Raw genomic sequence first — 17411 nt, 5'->3', positions numbered from 1 at the left:
TGTGGACTCTCCCTGCCATGAAGGAAAGGAATTTATCTGGTAAGCATAAATGATGTTTTTCTTAATAATCTTTAATTCATCGTGAAATAGAGATATACTATAAATATGTTTTATGTATTCATTAACATGCAATATATAAAAGCTTAGAAAAAATTAAGTTATGTGTTTTCATTTCTAGAACTGTGAAATCCCACTACTTTTTTGTATTCAACGTGTTCTGCTTCTCGTTGGCCTGTTTTACACTGGACTTCTGCCTTTTGTCCCAATTCGTGAACAATTTCTGGAGATTCCAATGCCTTCTATAATTATGAAGTAAGAATCATTGTTATATTCTTGTTTACTTGATGACTTTGTGTCTGTACCAAGTTAGATAAATTGGTTTGCACGTACTTATAGAATAAATGCACTTGTTTAAATGAATCCTGTTATTAAAGGGCTATAAACGTAAAAAAATTGCTCTAATGAGTTCAGAAAATTTTATTATTGAACTATTGCTTGCATGACACTGAACCCAATTTTTTTCTTTTGTAATTCAGAAAGAGCATGCAATTTTAAGCAACTTTCTAATTTACTCCTATTATCATTTTTTCTTTGTTCTCTTGCTATCATTATTTGAAAAAGAAGGCATCAAAGCTTTTTTTTGGTTTCAGTACTCTGGACAGCACTTTTTTATTGGTGGATGATTTTATCCACCAATCAGCAAGGACAACCCAGGTTGTTCACCAAAAATGGGCCGGCATCTAAACTTACATTCTTGCATTTCAAATAAAGATACCAAGAGAATGAAGAAATTTGATAATATGAGTAAATTAGAAAGTTGCTTAAAATTTCATGCTCAATCTGAATCACGAAATACATTTTTTGGGTACAGAGTCCCTTTAACCATATTGTTTAACCTCTGCATTGTTGTTCCCAGGAAACACCCCTTTAAAAAACTCTTGAATGTTATTTATCTTGCTTCCTTTGCTGTGACCAATTATGCACAGAAGTAGACATGTTCCTGCATATATCAGCCAATCACTGTAGGCTCATATGCTAATTTCTAAGACATTGAAGGCCGCCTCTTATCTCAGTGCATTTTCACAGCTATACACTGCTAGTTCATGCAGCTATGCAAAGACTACACGCACCTTTCAGTCCAAAATGACTCAGAGAGTGTATAATATTCTTGATCTGACCAACTGTAGAACCACACATATTGTGTATCTTGTAGAATGCTCTTTATGTGACAAGCAATACGTGGGGTGCTCAACGAGAGAAGCACGAACACGTATACGTGAGCACCTAAGAAATATTGAACTATCAATTGAATGCTCAGGCTTGACACAGCATTTTATACAGGTGCACAATCGAGATGTGAGTAGTTTAAAATGGCAGATCATTGAGTATGTAAGACCCTCTTCCAGGGGGGGTGACAGAGCACAGAGAGTTTTGTTTAGAGAAGCTTACTGGATTTTCCAGTTAAAAACTCGCAGACCAGGTGGTCTGAATATAGATCACGATGTCATTAACTTTTGGCATAGAAGATGATTTATGTATTTAATTCAAAAACATTATGTTCCTCACGTTTAGCTTAGGATCTACTTATTGATTATAGCTAGGAGATATGTGTATATAATAATAAATAAAGCACTATAGAGTAGTTTGGTTGCGAATTATTAAGTTGTGCACAAACATTTGCATATTGATGGTACATTTTGGTGGACTCTTTATAAGATTTAGGTAAAGTAATATGTAGGTAAAATTAACAGGGCTAACAGTTGAGTATATATTTGATTATTTGGGAAGGAAAGGGTGGAATTATTTTGAAATAGCAGCATTTTATATAATGTTTTTCAAAAACACCCCCAAAACATTCAGAGTATAATTATAAAGAATCCAACGTGACCCTAATATACCTTTATTCCAAGTATAGAATTAATATAGTTATGCTTAGAGATAAGATATACTTTTTCACGTAACTATTATGTTTTATATAAACTTATAACCCTATATGTACTTTTCCTTTTTGTAAATATGCAGTATTGTGATTAGTGTCATAAGGGTATTTGCCTCTCGATGTATTATGGTGTGGTCCCTTTAAATATAACCATGATCACAGCAGGACCGGTATTTTCAATCAACTTAGGGCTATTTAAGCCCTGAATGGTTGAGAATGATTATGTCTATGAGTAAGGCTGGTTGGAAGCCGAAACGCGTGAGACCTTGTAACTAGTCCTGCTGTGACCCCCTCACTTTTTTGTTTTATATATGTTTTAGACACATTTTAAGCCTGTAATTTTTTTTCCCTGCAATAAAAAAGAGACTTTCTTTCAAAAAATGCCTTGAGGTTTGCCGGATCTTTTTGTTTTCAAACTGCTAGTTCATGTGTGGCATATAGATAACATTGTGCTCACTCTTGTTAATTTACCTAGGAGTCAGCACTGATTTGGCTAAAATGCAAGTCTATCAAAAAAACTGAAATAAGGGGAAGTTTGCAGAGGCTTAGATAGAAGGTAATCAGAGATAAAAAGTGTATTAATATAACCGTGTTGGTTATGCAAAACTAGGGAATGGGTAATGAAGGGATTATCTATCTTTCTAAACGATAAAAATTCTGGAGTAGACTGTCCCTTAAAGGGGTAAAAAAGTCAATACTTGCTGATAGAGCATGTCATTTTAGGATACTTTTAAATTCACTTCTACTTTTTTGAACTATAATATTTACAGTTGTAAGAAAAATGTTTTTAAAACCCTTTAGAACTACCTGGATTTCTGCATTGGTTACTAATAAAATGCAGTTTGACCTTCATCTAAGTCACAATTATAAACAAACACAGGGGGTATATTTATTGAGCAGCTTTTCTGGCTATGTGGAGCAGGTTCACTCAAGTGATCATATGACACATATTTAAGAAGCAAAAACGGGTTTTTTTTTCTTCTCTCCGCCCCCTTAGAAGTGGCAAAATCAATCACTACGACACTCGCTTATTCGGGGCGATTGACATTCCATCTAGCAGAAATGGTTGCTCTGGGGCAGAGGGCAGCATCGCCCAAAAATCCTCTGAAACATCAAAAGTGGTGATTTCAGGTGGATAGATTCACTACTTGCAAACTGTCCACCTGCAGGGATGGTAAATTTACCACAAAATCTGAAAAGTACAACTATCTGTGTGTTATTAGTTTAGTCAAATATTTATTGCAGACATTGAGTAATCATTTACTTATTACAAACTACGTCCCCAGTTTGTAAAGCACAGTTTCCCTCATTCATCCATGTAACAGCAAGCTAAAAGTGTGAAGAGTCTGCTTTAAGGTTTGTGGCGCATACAATAAGTCTAAGCAGTGACGTACATCTTGCTAAAACATTGTTCATTGGAATGTATGGATCTCAAAGGTAACATATAGTTTTAATTTATGCATTTTCCAAAATTGTGTTCATTAACCCTGAAAAAAAAATTAAAAAGGTTTAGAGAATGGAAACGGTGTTGCTGTTTTTTGGTTGTTTATTTTTTAAATAAATCAACTGGACCATTATAGTTCCCTTCCTAACATCCGTGTCATCCCACAAACTCACTAATTAGGAGTAATACACTTTATAAAATAGCTGACCTCTCCTCTCATGTGAGGCAAATAGCACTTCTTCTACCCATTCCAGGGCTGTATTTTGGTCTAGGCAAACGAGGCACTTGCCCAGGACAGCAGATTGAGAGTGGCCAGCACTTTTTTTGTGGCTATATTTGTAAGAAGCTTACAGATATTTTAGAATTTTTATACAGGTATATAATAGGATATTTTGCCCAAAGAGCTTACATCCTAGGGGGGTATAATAAGAGACTGCCCATGGAGCTTATAGTTTAGAGGTAGCTCTGAACCTTTATTTTATTCAGCTAGCTATTGCCTTTAGTTCTGTTGGCTTTCAGCATTTAGTATTTTGTTTGGCGAAGTATTGTTTTTTAAAGAAATCTGTTTTTGTTTTGTTTTTAAGTATATTGCAGCAATAGATCATGTGTGTGTATATGTGTGTGTGTGTGCCTGCATGCATTTGTATGTGTATAACTCTGCGTGTGTGAGCATTTATTTTTGAAATGCCATAAAAAAAATTCACATTACTCCCTGACCAAAAAATATTATGGCCAAAAAAGGCCTAAAATCTTAGGGGTGAAGGGGCATTGAAATTGTAAGCCCCTAGGGCAGCACAAAATCTAAATACGCCACTGACTCATTCCCCTAATCAGTTTTACGGTTCTGCTGGAGCAGATGAATCTCTTAAAAAACTTAATGCAACTTAGAAAAATACTATATCTGATTTAAGATTGTCTAATTGGTAAGGTTATACCCCCACAGTACACAAACACTATGGGTATTTCCTAGACTATGTGGAATCAATATAATAGGTATGTATGTTACAGAAATGATAAAATGAACAGAAACTCACTACCGCCGTACCACTAATCAAGCTATCTAGGTAATAGGATAGGTATAGTATGTGTCATATCTCCTATGTTTAGCTACAAACACACTATTGTATAGCCATACCTATTGCAAAGTCCTACATCAGGATTTACCAAGAAAGGAGAGACAGACAAATAAAACCTAAAACAATTAAAATTAAATAAAGAGTTAACAGTAGCAGTATAAAGTAGAATTATCAACATATATTGTGCAATCAAGATATACTTAAACATTTTAAAATCCCTTTCTATTCATTTTCATTTATTTAATTAAAAGGGATTATGATTACCCAGAGGCCTCCCAAGGCCAGTAAATAAATTATTTACATTGCATGATTAAGGGAGTAATCCAGAAACATCTCAATTGTTTGTGCTCCATTAATTAAATAAACTTCTTTGAAGCAGTAACCCTGAATGACGTGCACAACTAGGAGTGTCGGACTTTATGGTAATTTCTCAGTAAATAAATGATAATCAGCAATGGGAAAGACAAGTCATCCCTGTTCTTTTCCTCCTTTCTCAAGGTACATCTGCAAAGCTTTTGGAGATTAAAAACAAATTGGTTCCCACTGCACAAGGAGTCTGACATGATGAGTAATCCTACTTGTCTATCTTCTTTATATAATAAGGGGCACGTTATTTCCTCTTTTTACTGACATCCACTGAGTAATCCTGAGAAAGTTTAATGTGACCTCCAACATGAGAAATATCCGGATGTTGTTTCACTGCTCAAAGCAGAGTCTTTTTGTCCTGAAAGTTCAGATATTTAACTGTAACTGGCCTAGGTTGTCCACTTCCTTGATGCTGATGTGAGACCACACTACTAAGAAGGGAATGGTGAAATCTGATATTTTCATGAGATATGTAAGAAGGGAAGCGGCAAAATCCTTCAGCTTCACAGTTTTTATTGATGCTGATAAATTCACACATTGATGTGTTTTCTAAGTTATCAACTTAAGCTTTTGCCTGTCATCCACATCTGAAATTCTCAACTCTACATGCATCAAACTATTTAAAAAAATAACAAATATCTCCTGAAAGACCATCCATCACAGATTGAAGTGTTTTTATCTTAGATTCCAGTCCTCCTTGGAGTGTTTGATCTATGGTAGGAACAGGTATTAATTGATGAACAATTTGGTGCATTTGTGCAAGATTAGCACTCCTTCAACCTTTACTTGGGATGAATCTCCGCTTGATGTTTGTCTGCAGTCTTACCTTTTATACTTAGAAGCCATTTTGGCCAAGGAAGGTGCTGTAGGCATCGGCATTTATCAATCACTTAAAGGGACATAATACTCATATGCTAAATCACTTGAAAGTGATGCAGCATAGCTATAAAAAGCTGACATGAAAATATCACCTGAACATTTTACTTCAAAATTTCAAAAGAAGAAAAAAAAATAGCCAATCAGCATAAGCAGTGCCAGTGTCATGCTTTGCTTTGATATAATCCGATTTCACTGAAATATTGTGAGATTTCATAGTAAACTTCCTTAAAGTGAATAAGTGAATAGGAAAATAACATGACTGTACCTTCATATACCAGATGCACACACCCTTGTAAGTCCTTGGACTAGCATCCTGATTGGCTGCTTAAAGTCTCTTTACAGTGGGGTGTGAATACTTAAGAAATTTCGAGGTAAAATATCTTCCTTTTTTACATAGAGATGTTCAGGTGATATTTTCTAGTCAGCTTTTTACAGCTGTGCCACTTTCATGATACCCAACATTTGGGTATCATGCCCCTTTAACTTCAATAACACTTGAATCACTGTCCAAATAATAGCAGTGACTTAAAAAGTAATATAAATTCCTATAGTAGGTATGGTGTACATGTGACTTCCCACACTTCTCTTGAAGATATACAATAAATCCGTCTCTTAATGTGCTGTTTTATAAGCAGGACAGATTTTAAAATTAGGAAGCACTGCTATTTTTTTCTACATTTATGTAGTTTTCTACATTATTGTTGCTTTGTATTGATTTTTTTTAGGAATTGTACTCTATAAGGTATTTAGGAAAGAGTCTGCCCATTTCTGGAGCACTGTATGGTAGCAGTTTTGCAAAAATGTCATCCATTTGCAAGAACACTAGATGGCAGCGCTATTTCCTGCAATGTAGTGATCCAGATGCCTACCTAGGTATCTATTCCACACAGAATATCATGAGAACTAAGGAAAATTGATAAAAGAATTTGTCTGAATCACAAAATATCTTTTTTTTTAGTTTCTTATGAAAAACTGATATTAACTATAAATTGTTATAAGTCTTGAGATTGGAGGGTTTTTGACTGTAAGAATGTCACTTTATACATGGCAATTATATAAACTACTATTTTTTTACTTTCTCTGCAGACTTAAGGATCCATCTAAAATGAGTCGAAGTCACAAGACTGTGGTGTGGCTAGCAGATACGTAAGCAATGTTTTTCTCATCTTTATTCTATCTTATTCTTGTATAAATGTAATAGTTGCCAACGTTTCTAACACCCACTGAGGATCCTGTTAAAGGAACATTCTAGTTTAAAAAAAAAAAACAATTTACCATAAATGGTGAGATCTGCTGAGCCTTCTAATTTTGTATTTGACCAAATCTGTGTCTCTATGGTGAAATGCATCTTTGGATAAACTGCTTCATTTAAAATGGGAAAAAACATAATAAACACATAATTCCTCCTCTCTATGGAGGTGAAGAAGCTCTATCTCTGTGGTCTAAGATGGCTGATCCTGTTGCATACAGCACCGAGGCTGCCATATCACAATAGAGATTCCTCATCTTGAGGCAGTGGCTAAATTAGTTTATTTTGTAGCTTTGTAGACTTAAGGATGATTGGTCAAAAATTAATATGGAACATTTGTTTTCTTTTTTTTTTAATGAAAGTATTTAAACAGATATTGGTAAATTTAGATGACATTGGACAGTTTGCCAGCTTGCTATCTAAAGTTGTCAATAAAACAAAGCCTCCTAAAATAAACTCACAAGAAAGTAATTTCTACTAAACAATGCTGGTTTAAAAAGAAATGTATTGTCATGGCTACAAGTGTAAAGTGTTTAAATATCTTAATAAGCTATATTTGTTTGTCAGGTCTCACTTGTGTGTATAGAGATAAGAAGACAAGCAATTTTAACAAAAACACTAGAAGGGACATAACTGTATGTCACTAGTAGCAACACTAGAGGGCGCTTTTGAGCTATCATGTCAGATGATTTAAATGTAGGGAAGCAATGTGACAACCTCAGGGAGAGACAACAAGGCCCTTAGCTGTGTATGAAGTGGTATTAGCGGCAGAAAAAGGAAGATATTCTGTCCCTTTACTGATACTAATCAGACCTCACATACGGCTAGATTTAGAGTTTTGTCGGTAAGGACCCGCTTAGCTAACGCTGGCTTTTTTCTGGCCGCACCTTTAAAATAACTCTGGTATTGAGAGTCCACAGAATGGCTGCGTTAGGCTCCAAAAAAGGAGCGTACAGCATATTTAACGCCACTGCAACTCTCGATACCAGAGTTGCTTACGGACGCGGCCAGCCTCAAAAACGTGCTCGTGCACGATTCCCCCATAGGAAACAATGGGGCTGTTTGAGCTGAAAAAAAACCTAACACCTGCAAAAAAGCCGCGTTCAGCTCCTAACGCAGCCCCATTGTTTGCTATGGGGAAACACTTCCTACGTCTGCACCTAACACTCTAACATGTACCCTGAGTCTAAACACCCCTAACCTTACACTTATTAACCCCTATTCTGCCGCCCCCGCTATCGCTGACCCCTGTATATTATTTTTAACCCCTAATCTGCCGCTCCGTAAACCGCCGCTACTTACATTATCCCTATGTACCCCTAATCTGCTGCCCCTAACACCGCCGACCCCTATATTATATTTATTAACCCCTAATCTGCCCCCCACAACGTCGCCTCCACCTGCCTACACTTATTAACCCCTAATCTGCCGAGCGGACCTGAGCGCTACTATAATAAAGTTATTAACCCCTAATCCGCCTCACTAACCCTATAATAAATAGTATTAACCCCTAATCTGCCCTCCCTAACATCGCCGACACCTAACTTCAATTATTAACCCCTAATCTGCCGACTGGAGCTCACCGCTATTCTAATAAATGGATTAACCCCTAAAGCTAAGTCTAACCCTAACACTAACACCCCCCTAAATTAAATATAATTTTAATCTAACGAAATTAACTCTTATTAAATAAATTATTCCTATTTAAAGATAAATACCTGTAAAATAAATCCTAATATAGCTACAATATAAATTATAATTATATTATAGCTATTTTAGGATTAATATTTATTTTACAGGTAACTTTGTAATTATTGTAACCAGGCACAATAGCTATTAAATAGTTAAGAACTATTTAATAGCTAAAATAGTTAAAATAATTACAAATTTACCTGTAAAATAAATCCTAACCTAAGTTACAATTAAACCTAACACTACACTATCAATAACTTAATTAAATAAAATACCTATAATTATCTACAATTAAACCTAACACTACACTATCAATAAATAAATTAAATACAATATCTACAAATAAATACAATGAAATAAACTAACTAAAGTACAAAAAATAAAAAAGAACTAAGTTACAAAAAATAAAAAATATTTACAAACATTAGAAATATATTACAACAATTTTAAACTAATTACACCTACTCTAAGCCCCCTAATAAAATAACAAAGCCCCCCAAAATAAAAAAATGCCCTACCCTATTCTAAATTACTAAAGTTCAAAGCTCTTTTACCTTACCAGCCCTGAACAGGGCCCTTTGCGGGGCATGCCCCAAGAAGTTCAGCTCTTTTGCCTGTAAAAAAAAACATACAATACCCCCCCCAACATTACAACCCACCACCCACATACCCCTAATCTAACCCAAACCCCCCTTAAATAAACCTAACACTAAGCCCCTGAAGATCTCCCTACCTTGAGTCGTCTTCACCCAGCCGAGCCAAATTCTTCATCCAAGCGGAGCAAGAAGAGGTCCTCCATCCGGTAGAAGTCTTCATCCAAGCGGGGCAGAAGAGGTCTTCCATCCGATTGAAGTCTTCATCCAAGAGGCATCTTCTATCGTCATCCATCCGGAGTGGAGCGGCAGCATCCTGAAGACCTCCGACGCGGAACATCCATCTTGGCCCGACGACTGAACAACGAATGACGGTTCCTTTAAATGACGTTATCCAAGATGGCGTCCCTCGAATTCCGATTGGCTGATAGGATTCTATCAGCCAATCGGAATTAAGGTAGGAAAAATCTGATTGGCTGATTGAATCAGCCAATCAGATTGAGCTCGCATTCTATTGGCTGATCGGAACAGCCAATAGAATGTGAGCTCAATCTGATTGGCTGATTGGATCAGCCAATCGGATTGAACTTGATTCTGATTGGCTGATTCCATCAGCCAATCAGAATATTCCTACCTTAATTCCGATTGGCTGATAGAATCCTATCAGCCAATCGGAATTCGAGGGACGCCATCTTGGATGACGTCATTTAAGGGAACCATCATTCGTCGTTCAGTCGTCGGCCAGGATGGATGTTCCACGTCGGAGGACTTCAGGATGCTGCCGCTCCACTCCGGATGGATGACGATAGAAGATGCCTCTTGGATGAAGACTTCAATCGGATGGAAGACCTCTTCTGCCCCGCTTGGATGAAGACTTCTACCGGATGGAGGACCTCTTCTTGCTCCGCTTGGATGAAGAATTTGGCTCGGCTGGGTGAAGACGACTCAAGGTAGGGAGATCTTCAGGGGCTTAGTGTTAGGTTTATTTAAGGGGGGTTTGGGTTAGATTAGGGGTATGTGGGTGGTGGGTTGTAATGTTGGGGGGGGGGTATTGTATGTTTTTTTTTACAGGCAAAAGAGCTGAACTTCTTGGGGCATGCCCCGCAAAGGGCCCTGTTCAGGGCTGGTAAGGTAAAAGAGCTTTGAACTTTAGTAATTTAGAATAGGGTAGGGCATTTTTTTATTTTGGGGGGGCTTTGTTATTTTATTAGGGGGCTTAGAGTAGGTGTAATTAGTTTAAAATTGTTGTAATATATTTCTAATGTTTGTAAATATTTTTTTATTTTTTGTAACTTAGTTCTTTTTTATTTTTTGTACTTTAGTTAGTTTATTTCATTGTATTTATTTGTAGGAATTGTATTTAATTTATTTATTGATAGTGTAGTGTTAGGTTTAATTGTAGATAATTATAGGTATTTTATTTAATTAATTTATTGATAGTGTAGTGTTAGGTTTAATTGTAACTTAGGTTAGGATTTATTTTACAGGTATATTTGTAATTATTTTAACTATTTTAGCTAGGGATGCACCGAAATTTCGGCCGCAGAAAGTTTCGGCCGAAAATGTCATTTTTGGCTATTTCGGTTTTCGTTTTTTTAGCCTGTTATTTTCGGTAAAATTATTGTGTAGCATGTTTCAAATTTGATGCTAGCCTAGAGTTGCTGTTTAAGTTTATTACTTGACTTTCTGTTCTGCATATAATGAGTTTTCTAGGACTATACTTTATTTGGATAATTAGTAAAAAAAGAAAAACCTGTTAAATATGATTCTGTTACATAGAACTAAATGAAGAATAATACAGTATATTGATATTTATAATTGTTTTAAGTAGGGATGCACCAAAATTTTGGTCGCAGAAACATTTTGGCCGAAAATGGCATTATTGTTTGCCTGTTTTTTTTTTTTTCTTGGTAAAATTATTGTGTAGCATATTATTAATTTAAGATATTTTTGTCCAATTTTAGTGTGTTACTTTCAATAAAAGTGTGGGATTTTTTTATTGGCTCTAATTATGCAAAAAATAAACTAAAAAAAATTCATTTGAAAAAATACATTTTCGGTATCAGTTTCGGTTTTCGGCCAAGTGCATCCCGGATTTTCGGATTCGGTTTCGGTCCAGAATTTCCATTTCGGTGCATCACTAATTTTAGCTATTAAATAGTTCTTAACTATTTAATAGCTATTGTACCTGGTTAAAATAATTACAAAGTTACCTGTAAAATAAATATTAATCCTAAAATAGCTATAATATAATTATAATTTATATTGTAGCTATATTAGGGTTTATTTTACAGGTAAGTATTTATCTTTAACTTGGAATAATTTATTTTATAAGAGTTAATTAATTTCGTTAGATTAAAATTATATTTAATTTAGGGGGGTGTTAGTGTTAGGGTTAGACTTAGCTTTAGGGGTTAATACATTTATTAGAATAGCGGTGAGCTCCAGTCGGCAGATTAGGGGTCAATAATTGAAGTTAGGTGTCGGCGATGTTAGGGAGGGCAGATTAGGGGTTAATACTATTTATTATAGGGTTAGTGAGGCGGATTAGGGGTTAATAACTTTATTATAGTAGCGCTCAGGTCCGCTCGGCAGATTAGGGGTTAATAAGTGTAGGCAGTTGGAGGCGACGTTGAGGGGGGCAGATTAGGGGTTAATAAATATAATATAGGGGTCGGCGGTGTTAGGGGCAGCAGATTAGGGGTACATAGCTATAATGTAGGTGGCGGCTCTTTGCGGTCGGCAGATTAGGGGTTAATTATTGTAGGTAGCTGGCTGCGACATTGTGGGGGGCAGGTTAGGGGTTAATAAATATAATACAGGGGTCGGCGGTGTTAGGGGCAGCAGATTAGGGGTACATAAGTATAATGTAGGTGGCGGTCGGCAGATTAGGGGTTAAAAAAAATTAATCGAGTGGCGGCGATGTGGGGGGACCTCGGTTTAGGGGTACATAGGTAGTTTATGGGTGTTAGTGTACTTTAGAGTACAGTAGTTAAGAGCTTTATGAACCGGCGTTAGCCCAGAAAGCTCTTAACTACTGACTTTTTTCTGCGGCTGGAGTTTTGTCGTTAGATTTCTAACGCTCACTTCAGACACGACTCTAAATACTGGAGTTAGAAAGATCCCATTGAAAAGATAGGATACGCAATTGACGTAAGGGGATCTGCGGCTGAAAAGTGAGCGTTAGACCCTTTTTTGAGTGACTCCAAATACCGGCGGTAGCCTAAAACCAGCGTTAGGAGCCTCCAACGCTGGTTTTCACGGCTACCGCCAAACTCCAAATCTAGGCCTTAGAATATTGTTTACGGTTTTGCAGCCATATCTCTAGAACACCTGCAAGAGCAGGAGAATAACCTTATTTTTCCTCTTGGTGAATTTTAAATTGTTTAAACTTCCAGTGATTTTTTTACTGTATTGTATGTAATGCAGAAGAGATGGGATTGAGGTTCTTAGCAATAAAATCACTCAAAGGGATAATAAACACTATGGGCCAGATTACGAGTGGGGCGCTATCGTCTGCACGCGAGCCATATTAGATTTGTTTGCACGCAAGTTAAATTGAAAGTAAATGCGAACGAGTGAGCACAATTGTGATTAAAGTTAGAATGATTACTACAACCTCTGAACTCTTGTGACTTTTTTTTGTTTTCCAAAACAGTTAACCAAACACATCAAAATACATTACAAAGTACAGTTACACTCATAATAACACCATTAATAAAAATTACATCAAAAAATATTGCACAGAAAAAAAGTTTTAAGTGCTCAAAGAAATGACGTCTCAGGTACTTAAAAAAAATAAACAATGCAGACAAAACGCTTTAACCCCTTGAGTTCTAACGATGGCTCTGAGCCATCGCAAAGTTTCCCACTCAGGTGCTAACGACGGCTCAGAGCCGTCACTAGAACTCCCCCACCGTCGTGGAGTTCTGGGGACCTCCATCTACTCCCACCCCAGCAATCTGGCCTGTATAGTGACAGGCATCACCGGGGCTTCACGTTTTGTGCAGTGACGTCATGCGCAATGACGTCACTGTGTAACTTTATTTAAAACTGACAATTGTCAGTAATAGGGAGATGGGGGCATTCTGCTTATATGCCTGTATCTCAGGCATCTAAGCAGCTACAGACCCCCAAGACCCACCATTGGAGAGGTAATCATCTAAATCTTTAATGTGTATATTAAAAAATATAAAACTTAAAAAAAAAACACATTTAAAAAAAGTTTAAAATAAAAAAGGATTTGGGGGTCTCTAAAAATACATATTCTAAAAATAAAGTTGTTTATTTTTGAAAAATAAATATCGGTTTCAGTATTTTAGCTAAATGATCACCGTGGTAACTCGCGTTAGTTCAGTGATCACCTAGCTAAAAATGTCGCATTCCCTTTTATAATACGGACCTATATTATATTTGTAATCCCATGATCAGCTGGATAATATGGTTACAAATTAATTAATGGTAGGGGAATGCTATTAAAATAATAATAATATTTTTATAATCGGCCTTTTAGCATGTGTGGAAGATGAGTAAAACACCCTCTTTACGCAGCTCTCTCCATCTTTCAAAACTTCAGTATATTTTTGCAAAGAAGCTTATTTTTTGCAATAAAAATGACATATTTTCTAGCAAAATAATTCCTTAAAAATATCTATTTATTTTGTAAAAAGAATTTTAAAAAAAAATAGTCTTTCAACTTTACCGGGTTATGTCTGCAATAAGACAGCTATAGCCACCTGAGAAATTTAAGATACATTAAATAAAGTACACATTTTTGGAAAGTACACCCTTTGGCGCATCAAATGGGGAGCTACATGTATTGCTAGCACAAAATGGACAGTGTAATAATAAGTGGAATATGGCTAAAAATAAAATATTTTATTACATGTAGCCCCTCATTTGATGCGCCAAAGTGTGTACTTTCTACAAATGTGTGCTTTGTGTACCATATTTTAATCTTCTAAGTGGCTAGAACTGTTTAATTGCAGACATGGCAATCTTAAAATCGTGTAAAAAAAAATAGCCTTTCAACTTTTATGGATAAGGCTGCAATCAGACAGCTGTAGCCACCTGAGAAATTAAGATACATTAAATAAAGTACACATTTTTGTAATGTACATCCCTTGATTCATGAAATGAGGGGCCACGTGTATTGCTAGCACAAACATAGACAATGTAATAATAAGTAGAATATGGCTCTTTGCTTAGATTTTTTTTTTTTTTTTTTTAGCAATGCAACTTATTCCATTAATTGCTGCACACACCAAATTAATGCTTGAAATACTTGTAGCCCCACATTTGATGCACTAAGGGGTGCACTTTCTGCAAATCTGTGCTTTGTGTACCCCATTTTCATTTCTCAGGTTGCTAGATCTGTTTAATTGCTAAAAACAGTACAGTAAATTCTAAGTGCTGTTTTTGATAATTTAACAAATTGACATGTCTGCAATAAAACAGAGGAAAAAAACAGTGAAATGTTCTCAATTTCTGCTTATTTCAGACAGGTTACCTACTACAAATATTTATCCACACAGGTTTTGATGATGGAGCTTAGAAAAATAAAATTACATACTATTATTTATTGAGTAAGGAGTATAAAAAAATATATACTTTTTTCACATTTTACGCAACTATTTTCTCCAATATTGGTGTGTCCGGTCCACGGCGTCATCCTTACTTGTGGGATATTCTCTTCCCCAACAGGAAATGGCAAAGAGTCCAGCAAAGCTGGTCACATGATCCCTCCTACGCTCCGCCCACCCCAGTCATTCTCTTTGCCGTTGCACAGGCAACATCTCCACGGAGATGGTTAAGAGTTTTTTGGTGTTTAAATGTAGTTTTATTCTTCTATCAAGTGTTTGTTATTTTAAAATAGTGCTGGTATGTACTATTTACTCTGAAACAGAAAAGGATGAAGATTTCTGTTTGTAAGAGGAAGATGATTTTAGCAGACAGTAACTGAAATCAATTGCTGTTTCCACACAGGACTGTTGAGATGAAGTAACTTCAGTTGGGGGAAACAGTTAGCAGTCTTTTCTGCTTAAGGTATGACTGGCCATATTTCTATCAAGACCATGTAATGCTGGAAGGCTGTCATTTCCCCTCATGGGGACCAGTAAGACATTTTCTTAGTTAAACATAAAAGAATAAAGGGCTTCAAAAAGGGCTTAAAAACTGGTAGACATTTTTCTGGGCTAAAACAATTGCTTTACTAGGCATATTATGCAGATTCTAACTAATTATTGGTATTATAATCTTGGGGAACGTTTAGAAAAACGGCAGGCACTGTGTTGGACACCTTTTTCAGATGGGGGCCTTTCTAGTTATAGACAGAGCCTCATTCTGGGACTGTATAGGGGTTAAATGTAAAAACGGCTCCGGTTCCGTTAATTTAAGGGTTAAAGCTCTGAAATTTGGTGTGCAATACTTTTTTTTTTTTTTTTTTTTTTTTTTTTTTAAATTACCATCTTTATTGATTGTAAGTACGAAATAAGAAAAGGTTACAAACAACGGTACACTTACCGTAAAGGCGATACAATATAATAGGTGTACTTTCAGTAGGAAGGTAGTCCCAGATGGTGTTTTTAAGGCTAAGTGTGACACATTACAAACAAAAGTAAAGAAAAGAAAGAAAACAATGAACGGAAACAAAACAAGAACAAAACGTTACTGACCATTGATACCTCCGTAGCTGTTAGAGAGAATTGCATGTGCTAAGTGAGATTGAGCTGGTGACCAAGTCTTATCTCCTCTATCTTGGTTCCATAATTGGGTGATAGAAAAAGGGTTTAGGCTCCCTACAATTATATCATTAGTTGAGGCCCCTATCAGGTTTATGGAGAAGCCTATGTGTTAGCTCCATCCAGTAAGGGGGGAGAGGGGTCCCTATCTCCACGCATCACATCTGTGTCAAGGTCTTGTCGAGGCACAGTCAAATTGGGGTGGGGTCTGGTCCTTGTCAGTGATTCATCCCATAGGAATCTCATATTATGGAAGAATTCTAACCTGAGTCTTTTAAGATAGCCAAATTCCTCGAGGCTCAGCAACTCTTCAGTTTTGACTAACCACATTTGTCCAGTCAGAAGAGTAGGTGATTTCCATCTCAATGCTATTAGGGCTTTGGCGCTATTAATTCCTATCTGCAGTAATTGTCTCCTAATCTTGCAGGGAACTTGAGGGGGTTTGTTTAGTAGTGCTATCTGAGGTGTGAGGCGGAGGTCAGTGATTAAGCTGTTTCTAAAATGTTCCTCAATGTAGAGCCAGAGTTGTTTAACAAAGTCGCATTCCCACCACATGTGAAGGTAACTTCCTTTATTCCCACAGCCCCTCCAGCATAAGTCACTAGAGTTTGGATATGTAGAGTGTAGTCTTGTCGGGGTTAGGTACCAGCGTGTTAACACTCTGAAGTTTAATTCTAGGATCTTTGGTGAGGTTGAGGATTTTTTAGTATGGAGGAATATTGATCCCCAGTCCTCTGTGTTAAAGGTGTCGCCCAGTTCCCTGTGCCAGTTAGTAGTGTATGAAGGGAGTTTCTCTCTCATATACATCTGTAATATGCCGCGCATTTTAGAAAGCGTGTGGGGCATTGGAGTGTTGGTTGAGCAAAGCTTCTCGAATGTGGTCAAGGGCCTCAAAAAGTCTGTCTTATATGGTGTAGTGAGGAGAAAATGTGTGAGCTGCCTATATTTTAGCCAAGGATGGTATGCGCCATGCGCCACTTCTTTTAATTCTTCTCTATCCTTAAGTTTACCTTCTCTTATAAACTCCGCTAAAGGGGTGGTGTATCCCCATTCAGCTCTCCTTTGAAAGTTCTTATCTAGTCCTCCTGTAAGTTCAGCATTGAGGGGAACGGGAAAGAGGGGGGATCTAGGCCCTGTGATGTCTCGTCTTTTATGCTTAATTGTGTCCCATGCCTCAAAAAGGTGTTTGTGTATAGGAAGTGTTGTGCAACTTGGAGGTCTCAAGGACCTAGGAACCCAGCATAGAGCTCCCACTGAGGGAACCTTTAAGATCTGTGAGTCTAATGCTATCCAAGCCTTGTGCTCTGAGGACGCGTGCCAATCATAAACTCTCTGAAGTACAATGGCTTCTAAATACACCTGAAGATTCGGTAGACCCAGCCCACCTGCCAGAGTAGTTCTGTACATCGTAGCTTTGTTAACTCGGGGTTTGC

General features: G+C 36.7%; 1 protein-coding gene across 1 annotated transcript in view; it reads left to right on the top strand.

Annotated features, from left to right (window-relative positions):
• GDPD1 (glycerophosphodiester phosphodiesterase domain containing 1) overlaps positions 1–17411 on the top strand; it is a 286956-nt gene that overhangs the window by 254352 nt on the left and 15193 nt on the right. Inside the window, exons 7-8 of the mRNA XM_053706354.1 lie at positions 179–312; positions 6791–6850. Coding sequence (XP_053562329.1) covers positions 179–312; positions 6791–6850 — 194 coding nt within the window. The remainder of the gene's footprint in view (positions 1–178; positions 313–6790; positions 6851–17411) is intronic.

The sequence above is a fragment of the Bombina bombina genome, chromosome 3 (assembly GCF_027579735.1).
Source record: "Bombina bombina isolate aBomBom1 chromosome 3, aBomBom1.pri, whole genome shotgun sequence".
NCBI classification, from domain to species: Eukaryota; Metazoa; Chordata; class Amphibia; order Anura; family Bombinatoridae; genus Bombina; species Bombina bombina.
Note: the sequence above shows the minus strand (reverse complement) of the source record. Positions and strands in the feature narration are given on the sequence as shown.